Source organism: Conger conger, chromosome 4 (assembly GCF_963514075.1).
Source record: "Conger conger chromosome 4, fConCon1.1, whole genome shotgun sequence".
Lineage (NCBI taxonomy): Eukaryota > Metazoa > Chordata > Actinopteri > Anguilliformes > Congridae > Conger > Conger conger.
In genome coordinates this window covers 65,454,841-65,470,541 of record NC_083763.1, presented here as the reverse complement: position 1 = coordinate 65,470,541, position 15,701 = coordinate 65,454,841, and the positions used below count along the sequence as shown (strand labels likewise).

Below are 15,701 nucleotides of genomic sequence, written 5' to 3'. Positions count from 1 at the left end.
GGGACAAGCACTCTGGTGGTCCCCGTGTGGAGGCCGGCTCCCTCACCTTTGGAGATGTCCGAGTTTTCACTCAGGCCGCCACAGAGGGACAGGGTGACGTCGGGCAGGTCGCTGGCAGAGTCTGACAGGCACTCGGTGCCGCTGTCGGCCGCCGCACTGCCCACGGACTGCGGGGACTGGGACCCGGAGCGCAGGTCCGTCTCCATCCAGTGTTTGGGAACATGATCCGTCTCACTGCAACATACACGACCATGTTAATGATCTGCACTGTGTGTGGAATCTGCATTGAGCTAAGGTTAGCCATGCTAACGGTCAGCACTGCCAGTGGAACTGATCTGCACTGCGTGTGGAATCTGCATTGAGCTAAGGTTAGCCATGCTAACGGTCTGCACTGTGCTTGGAACCAGTGGGGAGTAAAAGTCGTTCATGCTAACACTCTGCATTGTGTGTGGAACCGGCATTGAGCTAAGGTCAGCCATTCTAATGGTCTGCGCTGTGTGTGGAATCTGCATTTAGCTAAGGTTAGCCATGCTAGCCAGCATGGTGCATGAACCCTGCACTGAGATCCAGAGGCCAAAGACATCCACATTGGGTATATGAGTGCCTGCCAGTCTGCTGCACTGCACCTCCCCAAAGGTAAAAACTGCTCACGTGTTATGAACAATGGTTATGGGTAAATCTAACCAACATTACTTTTTTTTGGTGAACGTGTGTCTGAAGTCGTAGACCGTGGTGCTGTTTGATGGCATGAAGGGTACCTCTTCGGAAAGTAGCGTGCAACAACTTCAGGTTCAAGTTGAGTGAGATCATCAAGGTAGATATCTTCTGGGCCCTGGTGCTGACTCCTCTTCTGAACACCTATGAGAGCCAGAGGGTGATGGGGGTTAAAGACATTTATCCGAAATGCGGGAAACACGCGCGGCTGCTTACGTTCATCCGATTCATCTGCCTTTGTTTTTGCACGTCCACCCCGTATAGTAAACACGCGAAAAAAAATAACTGAGAGACAAAGGAAACGCTGACATGAAAAATGTATACAAGACGCAAGCTAAATGCGGTTCTCAGAAGCGAGCGAGAATTCCCCTGGCCATCGCACCACTTCCTTCCTGTCAACATCCTCCAGCAGGCGCCTCTCGTGAAGGCCACTTTCCCACAGCGCAGCTGCCACTCGCAAGCTGAAGCAAGGACAACCCACATCGGCACTTTCAAAACTATACTTCAACTGCTCCTCCAAGCACACGTGTATGAAAGTCGTTGCAGGCAGCTAGCCTCCGATAAGCGAAGCCAGCCCCTGTCTGAACCGCACTGTGTTATCGTGACCATTATCGCCAGGCCGACAGCCGCGCTCTAACCTCGTCTGTTCTTATCTCGGATGACAGACATGCAAAGACAATGTGAGGGAGGCGAGGGCGCATCTCCGCGATTGGGTCAGAATGAGAGAGGCGCTACCTTTCTTCTTGGACGGGGAGTCGGTCTTGGAGCCGGATATGGGGAGCTCGTTGCCTATGTCCACGAGGAGTTGTGCGACAGCGATGGATGGGGTGGCGGCGGGGGCCGGGTCGGTGGGGGTGGAGGTGACCATGGAGGCTGGCAGGGGGGTGAGGGGCGAGGCGGGGGTCTGAGGAGACACGGGGGGCGGGGGGGGTGGAGGGGGCGGGGGAGGCACCGGGGACAGGGGAGAGCGGGGCTCCGGTTTGACGATGGCGCAGACTGGGTCCGGCGCGGCCTGCTGCCCGTCTGTCTCCATGGCCTCGGAGGTGAGGATGACGCGGAAGTGCGTGCTCTCCGTCGGAGTGATGGTCACCGTCTTCGGCAGCTCCGGCTTCTCCCTCTTGGCCACCTGAAGAGAAACACCAGTTTCTCAGAGAGTAACCAAGCTGTAATGCTGAGATTACCTTCACCAATAAAAAATGTAATCTCATAGAACAGAACAGAACAGAAGGCATTTTTAGTTTTACTTTAAAACTTCACATTCTACCCCACCCAAAAAAAAATTCTGCATGAAATATACATCTAGATTTTTTTATCAACAAAATAAGAGAGAAAATGGCCAGAAGCACTCACCCAGGTGGATTCTGGGAACTCGCCCCAGGTCCACTGCATGTGTGACTCATTCCTAAGCAGGGCCTCGGAGGGCTTCACCAGCAGCTCTGAATCGCTCTTTGGAGAGAAGGGCTCTGACAAGATTCGGCTAGAGGGGTAACACACGCACACACAGACACACCCGCACACACACACAAATGCAGACACACCCGCACACACACCCGCACACACACACACACACACACACACACATTAGGCTCACTGCAGCATTCCTTACGTAGACACAGCCACAGCAGTCCGTCTTTTGCTTTGTCATAAAGATTCTTCACACCATGTTCTCACTCAGTGAGCGCTCGTAAACTAGGTCCCATAAACACGCAGTCCCAGTCCTGCCAGCACTGCGCAGTATCACCCTGTGAGAGGGCGGTCGTAACAAGCGACAGACACACACCTGTCTGAGGGAGACCAGTCTCCGTCTGATAGAGGGTAGCTGTCCAGGGAGTGGAGGATGGGGTGCTGTGTGTATTCAGTCTCCTTCACCGCCGTGAACGAGGACGCCCTGAAGAGAGAACGAGGAAAGACGCGGTCAGCGGCGTGGTCGGCGGCGCGGTCAGCGGCCCGGTCTCGTGACGGTCGGCGGCTCACCTGGCGTGTGCTGCGCGGTCCTCGTCAGAACTCATCTCCATCTCGAAGATCTCCTCGCTCCCTCCGCCTGCGGGGGTCTGCTCCTCCCTGCGGGGGTCCGCTTTGTGCTTCTTCTTCCTCCTCTTCTTCTTCTTCACCGACGCGCCCTCCAGGCCCGGGGCCGGCCCCAGCTCGCGGCCCCAGAACACCTGCTCCTCCGTGGGGATGGGCGAGGTGGCCAGGTGGGCTGGGACGATCTCCTGGGCAACCGGGGAAACAAGAGCGTCAGGAGACCACTCCCTTCTCCGCCGTGCTGTGCCTTGATCCTGGGACTCTTCATAAACAGCACGCATTTATCCAAAAATACACACAACATGCCCTCCCTGACTTATGTGAAGGCCTCACACTGTACCCTTGAGGTCAGACAGCAGTTGTGTTTAACATAAGCAGTCTTGAAGGTCAAACTAGAAAGGAAGGCTAAATTAACAACACAAACATGCACGTTTAGATTAAATTGAATTAAAATGATTTAAATATAGAACTGTACAACAATGTACGACAACGCATAAACGTACAACAGCTGCAGGCTTCTAATAAGTCTATTAATACTTAAGGTCTGAAAATACTGACAGTCCGGCAAAGGAGTGTTTACATTAGTGGCGTACATGAGCCTGAGAGCGTGTGTGCGTTACGTAAACAGTACGCTGTCACTGCCTGTAGATGTTTGTGAAAGCGGTGCTGTTGGAGCACAGCCTGTGTGGCCTGAGACCAGAACATCGGCGTGTGCTGCACTGCATTAACCTGGCCAAGCAGGCGTGTGCATCTGCAGCTATAATCACAATTTTCCGCCGTCTGAACGAAAGCTTGCACTGATTCACACCTGAACTTCCTGGCTGTAGGCTTACGCGAGTCATACCTACAGTTAGAAACTGCTTTCAGTCTTAGATGGACCTGTTGTGTACCATTGGTTTTGTCAGTTTGTACTGTGCAAAACAATTTTAAAAGCATGAACCTTTTCTACAACTATTTCAAAACTATTTCTGCACTAATCACTGCACCAATGTTAAGGACATTTGTCGCTGAAAATAGTAGTGGTTCAGAACCACATCGCATTCAGGAGACGGGTTGATGCTCACATTCTGCTCCACGGTCTCCTGGACGAAGAAGGCCTCTCCGTTGTCGCCCAGCTTCATCTGCAGCTCCACCGGCTCCCCATTGATCTCGATGTCGATCTGGAGAAGCCAAACGCTCATGTGTGAATCACAGTCGCGTAATAAACAGAAACCCCGCCAACTGCCACCATAACTGCCTCAGTGCTTAATGACCCGGTCCAAATGGTCGCGCCAGTCCCTTGTTTGTCTTCCTTGTTGTTTTCTTTGCTTCTTCCTGCCTCCAGCCCCAATTACTTAACATTATTTATGGCCTTGCTCGTCATTGGCGAATGGTTTGAGCTAAGAGACATAAGACATAAGTTTGCCAGTGTGATGATTCAGATCTCTGGAACAACAGCAGGGCCGAGTCACAGAGAGAATGTGAGGCCGGGCCTTCCCCTCTGTGCGGGAGTAGCGGTCAGCAGTAACCGCATGTTTTTAGCACGCTCATACACTTCCCATGCAAAATTAGCCAAACAGTGAAGTTGATTTCTCTTTTATTACAAGTGCGGGTCACACTTTTCATCCATAGTCCTAAGCGTGCTTATTTACTTTCAACCACATAATCCTCTCTGAATTTAGCAGACGCATTCCAGCAAGCTTCAAGCTCCCATCAGGGTTACATGTGGCCCCCTTAATGCACTTTAACTGCCTTAAGTGTATTGAGGTGACCACTTCATTACCACAGGAAATTCTCTTCCACGTAAACAAGACTTCAGTCTCACTTACATGCTAGACCAAGAGCATAAGGGGTGTAGAGGGAACCGGTTTTTCTACTTTTAGTGAATTGGCCCTCATTTGTCAGTCCTCCACCGTCCAGGTCAAGCATCTGAATGTTAACTTTCAGGAAGAGATTTCACTGAAAACTGTGTTCCTGGCTGAGGTGAGCCTTCTGAACCTCCCTGCTACAGAAAGCCAGCTAGCCCTGAAGCTCTAAAATTAACAAGGCTAATCCCACAAGGAAATGTCCCCGTTTGAATGCCAAACTGTGCCTCAGAGCTTCAACAACACGTTAACTTTTGTTTAGTGAGTTCTGAATCACTCAGACTGCTTTATTACCACCAAGGCAACAGGAAGGTTAAGTGACCCAGGAGACAGTAAATTGCTCAGGGGAGGCCTTTTCAAACAGATGTCTCACCCAGAAGACTCAAACCAAAAATAAATCAAGCCCAGCCGACCTGCATACCACTGCCAGTGGCTGAGCATGGAAGGGACAGACGATACAGCTGAAAATGAACACTGACCACTTCCAAAACGCGACGCCCAACTCACATCAATCAGGACTTCGTCCCTCTCTCAAACTCTTCACAGTCATTCTGTAAAATCTAAGATGGTGGAATATCTAAAGATGCTAGTGTTTGAGCTATTCACAGACAAAAAAACGTATCTGAAATTATCAGAAATTATCTGACCATTGGAATGGAAATGTACAATACTGTAATAAAACTACATCTAAATATTATTACATGGGAAACAGATTTGCCAAAGAATTTCTCTACCAACTGAAACATTCAACTAGCTTTTTGGCCATGAGTCACACTGCTATCATGGAGTAGGCTCCAGAAGATCAGAGCAGCCCTGTCCTTCAGACAGATACACGGTAATTGAACACAAGCCTTCATTTTCCTGAACCTCAGGTTTACATCTCTATTAATAGCAGCAGAGGAAGCTCTGTCCACAGAGAAGGTAAAGATGACCCCGTTTCAGTGTAGAGCAGGGATGAATGAACTCTTCAAACAACGTGAAAGAGGATGAATCAAACATCTCTTCTCCAGAACAGGCTCCCGCTGTACAATACACTCCGTATCATATGGAATTGTTCCTGAGTAGGGTGGGCCTCCTACGAATTCTCCTTCGCTAACCTACTGCTCTTCCACCTTTTTATGTGAAGACAAATGGAGATATCCGTTGCCATAGAGACCCAGGGTTCTCATGGATGATGTGCTCCATCCCCCACAGCTCTGCTCCCAAGCCCCTCAGAAACCCCTTCATAAAAGGCAGCACAAACAGAACCCATCCTCATTTCCCTTCGAACACTCACATCAACCTCAGCAATAATACAGAGAAAGTGTGCACCCTTAGAAGGGCCAGGGGATGGCCGATGGGGAAGGGAACTAACAGGAACAATGAGGAAGCAGAAATATTTGTGCAACCAAACACAACACGCCCTCACAGCTGATACACGTAAACAGTGCATATGCTCAAACCATACAGTGCACTCACTCAAACACTGACATGTGTATTTAACTAGACAGGCAAGCACAGCTGCATGTGAATCCACAGAAATAAGCCTGTTGGAGCTCTCATTGAAGTGAATGGGGAATATCAGACTATCAGAAGGCCCCCCCAAAAAAAAAAAAGAAATGCCCCAGTTGTTATAGCTTGAAACTTGTTTAACGACTGTTACCTTATGAAAAGCAGATGGTGAAAATAGCTAATATAATAAAATATGAAAATCTTAATATTTTCCCCAAAAGATCTGGAACAAAATGATCAACATAGTGAAATTTATGGTCACAAAGACTTGTTAAATCACCTTGGTTTTCTACATTGAATTCAATGAGCAGCAAGCTCTTTTGCCCTCAAGCATGCACGGTAGAGGCTAGTTTCCTGTTACTTTCTAGGCTTCACCGCCTAGTCCCTCTCAGCCTCTCCAGTTCATACGGACGCTCAACACACTCAACCCAAGCTCATTAAGATATAACTCAAGACTAGCTTTCTCACAGTGCAGGGTATGGAAACCATTTTAGCACTGGGAAACGATAGTTCCCAAGCTTTATAACAGAAAGGGGCCTTACTACACTTTTCCTGACAGGGAGATCCTGAGCTAAATTCAAATCAACCTGTATTTGCATAAAACAAATGCACATACACTTCATATATGTATGAAACATTTATACCCATTTGCAGAGTTTGGGTCTCCATTAAGGAAACACCACTGAATAGTTTTTTTCATATAAATATGTGATACTGCAATCGTAAATAATATCCTAGCCTAAGATGGCAGATGCCTTCCAGTAAATAGATATACTGTAATAGTGGTGAAGTCAGTGTGCAGCCATGTTCTAAAGACTGGAGAGCTGAGTTTTCCACAGCAGGCAATCTAGGTCTAGGTCATACTCCTGACTGCGCCACTCCCTTCCTCCCTTCTTTTCCCCCCCTCTTGCCCTCCGTCTCTGCACCCACCACTTTCTCCTTGGAGCGCAGCACGCCCAGCTTGCCGAAGCGGACGTGGAAGGGGGAGCACTGGTAGCTGCCGTCCCGCTGGCGTACCACCACCACGTCGATGCAGCCCGACAGCGTGGCCTGGTTGATGCCCTTGTAGAGCTCCTTCACCGTCACCAGCACCTGCCCGGCCAGCTGGCCCACGTAGTTCATGGTGTCCACCTGCAAAAACAAAAAACGGGGAAAAGGAGCACCATCAAATATAAATATATTTATATATATGAAAGTAATGGAGGCAGATGTGGGAGGCAACTGGTCTAATTCATTATCTTAGCATTCGGGGTATTCTAGCTGCCAACCCTGGTATTGCTACTTGGAAAGTTATCTGATTATTCTTCAAGGGTTCAAAGTTTTATCCATGTGATCAAAGTTTTATCTATGCGATCACTCTTTCAAATGATTAAAAGAACAGAAACCATACTATAGTGCAACTTCTGCTGAAACGCTTTGAAAAGAGCTCGCCTCTTACTGGAGTTTGTCTGACTCCAGTGCACGATTTAGTAGCCTGTAGTAGCTAGCACAAGGCTGCCTAGAAGTTGTCCTACTTCCACACAGGTGTTCCTCCGAGCTCGCCCTGCGGACGTGACTGACACCCGCATTAGTCTCCATGGCGATGCTGCTGCCTCTCACAGGGTTCAGCACGGTGCTGTGCGGTGGTGTGCTCATTTTTTATTTAGAGACGAGGTCACTGTGTCACATGTGCTGCACTCGGCGTGTGAAAGAGGACCTGCACCTTTACACATGGCTAACTGCTCTACCTGCTCCTGTCCTTAAAAGCAGCCACAAAATGACAAATTTGATGGCGGAAAACTGGCACAACAATACCACGACAACACTCATGACGTAACGTAGCCCTCAAATTTAAAAAAAGGACATCGTTTCCATTGCCTATAGGCGTTTTCGTCTTTAGCTGACTGCTAACGCATTCGTCTGGCAATTCTTTGGACGAATGAGAGGCCTGGGTTGAAATCCCACCTCAGACAGGCAAATCTCGAACTCGTTGCATGAGCAGGAAAACAAGCCTTATAGACAGGCCTGTGGAACATTACGTAGATTCACTTTGTCCCGGACACACAGAAAACGGATAGTACCGCTTCCATTCACGCACATGCAAGCTTTGTTAATAGCTCCATCCCTGAGGGGATGCCCCAGAAAGCAAAATAAGTTTGATTGAAACAAATTGGACCAATGATCTTTGAGAAATCATGAAAAAACTCAAGGGATACACGATGGACGGATTACCGTGAGCATTAACAAATTAATACAATAATGTATTAATTTGTATTCCTGTTTTGTTGAAAAATCAAAGCCTGTAGGCACAGGAACAGTCATTGATATTGTTTAAATGAGTCAATAGCTACAAATAAGTGTGATTATGTAGCCTATAAGTATTGAAATGACATACGACAATATCGCCTCCAATTTCACACCATAACAGACATATTACAACACGTAAAAGGGTCCTAAAAAACCCCACCCCAAGCAATTTTGAAAAATAAATAAATATGAATAAAATCTTCCCCATGCGTCTTATTCGCATTGGCATTGACACAAGATTTAATTCCCTGAAAAAATGGACACACCTAGGGAATGTTAAGTCTGTACACCGCTCGGCTCAAATAAGATTCAGTTTCACCTCAGAAGGGACAATTGACTACATTTCAGTAACTGAAATAATATTTGGAGAACTGCATTACCTGTCTTAGAACAGAGACAAAACATTTGAGAGGTGAAGGAAACGCGTGTAGTCTGACCAGGTGCTACTGGAACAGGGTTCATTTAATGTATTTCTCGTTTATCGGACTCCAAAAGATGAGTTCAACGGCTCCTCTGTTCTAAAAGTTCAACAAAAGGAAGTGGAAATGTCCGCCAATAGTGTGGCTCTATACGATCGCTATCTATGTAGACGCGGACGTTCCTGTGGCCTGTATAGGTCACACTACTGCTAGTGGCCTGTATAGGTCAATGATACACTTATGTATCTTGTAGGTATCCTAGGTTGTCTATGTCTGTTAGGACTCTAAATGGCTAAGTGTGCAGTGGTGCGAGTCAAGCGGATGCAGGTTCAAATTAAAAAAATGTATTCAACAATGTGCAGTGCATAAATATAATTACAACGTGGAAAGGTGTAATATGAATGGCTATATGCGAATGGTACGCAGGAGATCGTATTAGCCAGGCTCCTTGAACCATTCCACATTTCCCTCTATATACCCAGGGTTCACAAGAAAAACAACAAATCAAATAGAGTAACAAGACGGCAGTAACAACAATGGCCCTGCTGATGTTATTTCTGTATGTCTAACAAACCTGGTTAACCTTTGTAGCACAGCTGGATGCCAACTCACAGGTAACTTGCATTACCTGTGGTTTATTTCTACAAGATCTTTCTTCAGCAACCAGTGTACTATACCACCAATGACACCAACCAATTTCCCTCAGCATTATCTATCTAAAGACAAAACCGATGGTTTATACAGTGCTATTTCAACTCGACAGTTCTGGGAGCATTCCACTGAGGCAGCACAATGATGGGAATCCTGTATTGCAGAGCACTGTGTGCAACACAGTCAGTTTCCTTTTGGGGGTCTGCAAAGAGGCACACTTATGTAAAATGCCCTACACTTAAATCTATAAGAAAATCCCTTGCTCCTTCCACCCCTAAACACAGGTTCTGCTGTGGCACAGTAAAAAAATTGCCTCACCTAATCACAGGGATAACGCACACAAAACCTTTCATGTGACCCAGGGCCGTTCTGTACTTTCTCTGTTTACTCCACAGAGAAACAACTGTGCTTTCTGATCCTGGGCACCAAGCCTATCCAAACGGTCCCCAGTAAGCCTCCTGTACATGCTACGAAGCTAAGGGCAGATTATAGCCTCAGACCCTGGGCCAGTGGACTCCAGTGCAGGCCAGGGCCAGATGGTCAGCTCCTCTGAATAACAGGAGAGTGGAGAGTATGCAGAAGTCACACCTGTATGCCAAACAGCCAAGCTGCAAGAGGAGCTCAGATAGCTGCTAATGCACGGCTGTGCCAATATGGAGCTGCGGGGTGAAGAGCTTGGCATGGATATAAATGAAGATAAAAATGGATTCTCATCTTACAGAATGACACTGGAAACTGTGCAGGCACCGGTGTCCCCACACTAGAATGGAAATAAGTTTCCCAAGTAAGTCTGGGAAAGACACTCCAATGCGAATGGCACGCAGGATTTCTCAGGAGGCAGGGGTCAGGGAAGAGCCTCTGACCAGCTGTGTAGCACAGGTGCATGGTTTCACAAGCCAGCGGCACACACTGTGCAACAATAACCCCATATGTTAAAGAGCCCTGGGCCAAACCATTTCAAAACCTATTATCCCATCTTCCTTATTTCACATGTGTCAGAAAAGGAAAGAATACATAAAACTTTTAGGGCACAAAAACAGCCAAGCAACATGTGGCAACGTGGGCTGTGTAGCACTCCTCCCCTTCAGGGTTTCAGAAATAACTCCGTCAAAAGCAGGTGTGTTTGCCTACTACTGCCAGCCCTCCAGGAACAAGCTTAAGCGTAGCTCCCCACAGCTTCCTACGGCACCATATTGTTTTAATGACACAGCACGCCTGGATCCATTTTAACGAGCGCACTTCCAGGGGAGCACCAGCTCTGGAGACGTTGTTAAAGAGAGTGTCCTGACGCGAGGAAAGGTTAGCCCGACTGAATAGTTTTTTTGCATGGATTCAAAATAACTACCCCCTCCCCCCCTCGGTAGTGTAGCCTATAATTTGCCAATCCATTAAGCCTCAGTGGTCAGATTCATATTAACAATTAGCTAAATTACGCATTTTCATAATGCTGCGGATACATAATTGAATAGCTAAAAGGAAACAGAACATTCAACTTTTTGCACAATTACTGCATGTACTGTACCGGCAACAGTCATTCAGTTATGGATCATTTCCACAGCAAAAAACTGAAGTGCAACTGGAGGATTATGCTGCTGCTGTTTGGGGAAAAAGGTCTAGACAGGGAAGTCTTTTGTGGTATTTTGATTATTACAACAGACTAAATGGAACCAGCCTATGTGCAAAGCTTTTCTTACAGAATCACATTAACATTTTGCTTTGACTGGTTGTCCATCGACACAATTAGAAAAAGAAAAGCTAGGGGCAACTTTACATATATTACAAAAACGTTTAAAGTTGAGTGGAATAAGCTATGCTGCACTGGGTTATCTGTCTCTTATGTGACAGATAAAGTAATCACAGCATTCATATATACTGACCACAGCTCAGATTGCTGGCCTGAGAATTCACGTAATCCAAAGCTCAGTTGTACTCTAATGCTGGCTGTATTTCAACAAATTCTTCCAGAACAGTTGTAGTGTTGTACTCTCTAATGCTGGTTGTATTTCAACAAATTCAATGCATTTCAACAAAACCTTCCAAAATATATTAACATCAAAGCGAAAACAAAGACAAGACCAACTACACTTACAGTAACACGTAACTCCTCGTCTGGCTTATGGTCCTACACGATTATCTCATTCCTTCTGAATGGCATAGCTCTCCAGTTGTCACCATCTAGCTACCTTCTATAAACTGACTTGCCTTTGCTCTTATTGCGTAACCCTTATCAGTTTGACAATAGCGACATGTTTAATCACGCACAGTCACGCTGATGTCACCCGCTACCTACCTATCTGAATTTAGGAAGAGCCTCTCCGCCCAGGTCGCAGTCCTGAAACGGTCTACCAGTTTCCACTCCGTGCTCGCGCTGTTTACAAAGCGCAGAGTCACGCGGGACGTGTAGTCAGTAGCCCACACCCCGCAGCAGGCCTGAGAGGAAGTGTGAGGACCTCGGGGCCTGTGAACACTGCTCGGCTCTCTCAGCTGGAGGCGGGCGGCGGGAGGGGGCGTGTGTGTGCTGCATCTTATACTGATCTTACCCACACTTACCTGCTGCCCTCATATGCACTCAAAGTCAAGCAACCTCAGCGAGAGAGAGAGGGACAGAGAGAGAGAGATAAAGAATGAAAGAAAATAGAGAAATACAGAAAAACAGAGCAAACAGGCTCACATAACTCCAGAGGGAATAAGGACATGTGTGTTGACTTCCAGTCAAGGACAGAAAAAGCTGACAAAAATGACTCAAGTGGAAAAACCCGCATTTTAGGAAGTGCTGCACAACGGCTTCAGTTTCAAGATAAATGACACATGGTCGATTACTTAATATCAGATATAACCAAGGCTTTACCGTTCAGTTTTGGTGTATAACTGGATAACCACTGGAATGCTTTCCTTTCCTATACGGACCCCACAAATCACACTAAATGTAGGTAACGCAGACAAAAGGCAACAGCTTCAATCACATGCATGAGAGAAAACCATTAGACACTGATTAGATACGTATATTTTTTCCCCTTATCAGTGTTGCTGGCGTATGCAGTTAACCATTAACGTCTGGATTACTCTTATCACATGCTGCATAGTAAATAAAGCACATTCCTTATCTTCACATTCAAGATGGTGTGCATTTCAAGCTGTTTTTGAAGCACTCCTAACGACCGGACATATGCTAGCTGCATTGTCATACCTGCCTCCTTCGCGGTCATCCGCGCTGAAACGCATAATGGCAGCTGTGTAAAAGAAGGTGTAATTAGGTGGACTGGTAACAGGGCAACAGGTGGCCTGTCTTCAGAGAGCTGCATTGGCGTAGTGGGTTTAGTCTGTACACATATTCCACCTCCTGTTCTACATTATTTACACAGAACTCCACTGTGTGCTGATTAAGTGTCGCACAGAATGGAGATTCACAAGACCCAGCCATCTGACATTCTGTCAAATCATGGGAGCTTTCGTTTTAGAGAATATCTTGCATCTGAATTTAAACACACACCCTGCTTTGGATTCCGATCATTACATTCTCCTTTGCCATGCATACAGTGCATTCAATAACTGCCATTTTAATGGTAGGAACCATTCTACTGATCATGTTTCATGTTACTACCCTCTCTGTGGCTTTATTTCCTTGGTTTCCCCCTGACCTAATTCAGATCCCTCCTTCAGCCCAGACTCTGCACTGCCTTGTTTTCCTCCTTTGCAACTAAGAGGGTCAGAACCCTCTCTCGTGCACTGTCGTCACAGAGGAAGTATGTTAGTGGAGGGGTCAAAGGTCACAGCTCCCTCTCTCTGGCAAGCGGGGACAATGGCGACAGTTGGCAGACACACAGAGCTAATACTGGAGGAAAAACACCAAAAATATGAGGATGTCTCCTGGCTGGGCACAGGGTCCTCAGCAGGCCTGTGTGGTCCAGACGAAGGTCAGCTGGTTTAGCTTCCGCCCAATTTTCCACCCGGAGGAGCGAGGAGACAGCTGTGTTGGGGGTAAAACCTCCGGACATTTTCCAGGACAGCGCTGTTATGAGTAAACCCTGAACAGAGACCTTTTCCAGGAAGCCAGGATGGAATTAGCCTTAAGATTTCATCCACGGCACAAACTCGATTATGGAGCCCCCCTCCACAGCCCCTCTGCAGACACTCCCCCCTTTTTACTGCGGACTCATTCTAAACACGTGCATCCTGTTTGTACTACAATCAACATCCCTCACGCACCATCTAGCCACATAATGGCCGCCATCATCAGACATACACTACAGTACAGACTCCATAAGCCACTCCAGAATTCGTGGAAAATGAGTGTGACCTGGGGCCCAACAGTCCAGTTTCAAAGCAGACCTAAAAGCACAGTCAAACGATTGGCTAGACAGATTTTTCTAGACATTAATAGTGATTGCATGATAAAGGTACACCAGGAAAAAATGGCTCACACCAACTTAAACCTCACAGTCCGAGTGAAGAGCCCTGGGAGCACCTCCATTTTCTCACTCCTTCCTTTTGCACCATCGCGCTGGAAAATAAGCCTCAATTTGATCTCCGCTCCGGACAAACTGCTATAAACATCTTAATCTATGCCTCTGTGCTCACTCCCGGTGTCACGTGACATGCAAAGGGTAATTCGATTTCATGAATATATTAGCCCTGAGCAGCTTATGTGAAACTTTTAATTGCAGTTTATTCATCCATTCATTAGGTCTCTGAATTGCGATCTATTCTGCACTGTATTTTACTTATGGTGGCAGTTGTCAACAGGCCTTTGTCAAAGAGAGATTTTAACAAAAGGGATATCACAGTTAGGCTTAAATAAAGGCAGCAACAAAATCAGTCAAAGGGCAACCAGAGCCATTCACCAGTTCAACCTCAAAATTACCTTTATACATGAATATCTAACCGGGGTTTGAAAATGGAATTCTGTGAAAGCTCTGTGCCATTCTGAGAAACGGAAAAGTGAAAAATAAAAGTGAAAGTGTTGAATTGGTTGTCCAAAACACACACCAGCAAAACGCCCACTCACTCTATTACCCACATTTGCTCCAGATCAAAGTACTGTAGGCCTGGGGCAGGTTTGTAACATGATATTTTAAACCTACCAAAAAACCACCAGCATAGTTTTAAGCCCTAAATGGCTGGCTAGCTACAGCTTCAGCAACACAACTGCACTCACGTCACAACCACAAAGCCCATATGATTAACGCACTGTGCTGTACAATTCAGGAGGAAAACATTCAATGGTGCAGGTGCACTGTACTGCAACTGGGCACATCATAGATATGCCTGCCAATTGAAGGTTATTGTACAGAGGGATTATGCTGACCTTTGAGCGACTGAAATATCTACTGTAAAACAAGCATAATTACTAGCTTGTAAACAAAGGAAGCAGATCTTTTGGGGAATGCTGTACAGTGTGTTCCCGTCTCAGTTAATGTTAGACCATGCATGACCCATCTGTTAATTGTTCTTGATGATAATGGGGTAATATGCACATATTTGTTTCCCCATCTGGAATTAGAGAAGCATCTTTGATGGAAACTTTCTTCAATTAGTTTTTTCCTCTTTCTCTCCATTGCGATAGAAACAGTAGGATGTCGGAAAAATTTTAAGCGAAGTGTGCAGAAACATCCCTATTCTGACTCAAAATGCCTTCCGATCCACAAAACAAGCAATACCGAAACTCCTGACAGCACAAGAAAAACCCCTTATGAATTATTTGAAATTCAACCTTCCAGACTGTCTAAGACCAATTGGAACACTACCCATCCGGACAAATACAAATGGGAAAAAATGTCTTTGCCCCTGCTTAAATTTGAATTTTCTTAAAGATCAGTTGGCAATGCAGAAACAAATGAGATTTTTGGCCAGAAACCAAATACAGTAAAAACTGAATGTGCTGTGCATCTTGCAAGCAGGGCATGAAGGATCCAGTTTGGAAAAAACTGAACACCTCTACTGGCTCGACCCTCCATGATGACACACTCAGACTACAGGCTCACCAGGGTCCAGGAGGGCTTGTTGAGCGAGAGGTCCTCCTGCTCCCTGGAGTCCTCCTTGTTCTGGGCCCCTAGGGGGTCCGAGTCCCCCCAGGGCGGCAGTCTCTTCATCTCAGCAGGGCGGTGGCTCGTTCAGAGCCCGGTCAAAGCCCAGCGTCATCCACCTTCCTCAGCACAGACAGTGGCACACTTGCACGCTCCGCTGGTGCTCCTCCTGACATTTGACGCTATAAAGTCGGTTATGCAACTGCCAACGAACCGGCTTGTCCTTTCGCAGTCATTTCTTTTGGCTG

The 15,701-nt window shown here is 46.7% G+C and overlaps 1 protein-coding gene across 1 annotated transcript in view; it reads right to left on the bottom strand.

Annotated features, from left to right (window-relative positions):
* lpin2 (lipin 2) overlaps positions 1-15,701 on the bottom strand; it is a 23,577-nt gene extending 7,876 nt beyond the window's left edge. Inside the window, exons 1-9 of the mRNA XM_061239547.1 lie at positions 15,412-15,701; positions 7,005-7,205; positions 3,804-3,899; positions 2,689-2,927; positions 2,495-2,602; positions 2,065-2,191; positions 1,450-1,840; positions 759-858; positions 47-234 (exon numbers count right to left, since the gene is read on the bottom strand). Of these exons, the coding sequence (XP_061095531.1) occupies positions 47-234; positions 759-858; positions 1,450-1,840; positions 2,065-2,191; positions 2,495-2,602; positions 2,689-2,927; positions 3,804-3,899; positions 7,005-7,205; positions 15,412-15,519 (1,558 nt within the window). The 5' untranslated portion in view covers positions 15,520-15,701. The remainder of the gene's footprint in view (positions 1-46; positions 235-758; positions 859-1,449; positions 1,841-2,064; positions 2,192-2,494; positions 2,603-2,688; positions 2,928-3,803; positions 3,900-7,004; positions 7,206-15,411) is intronic.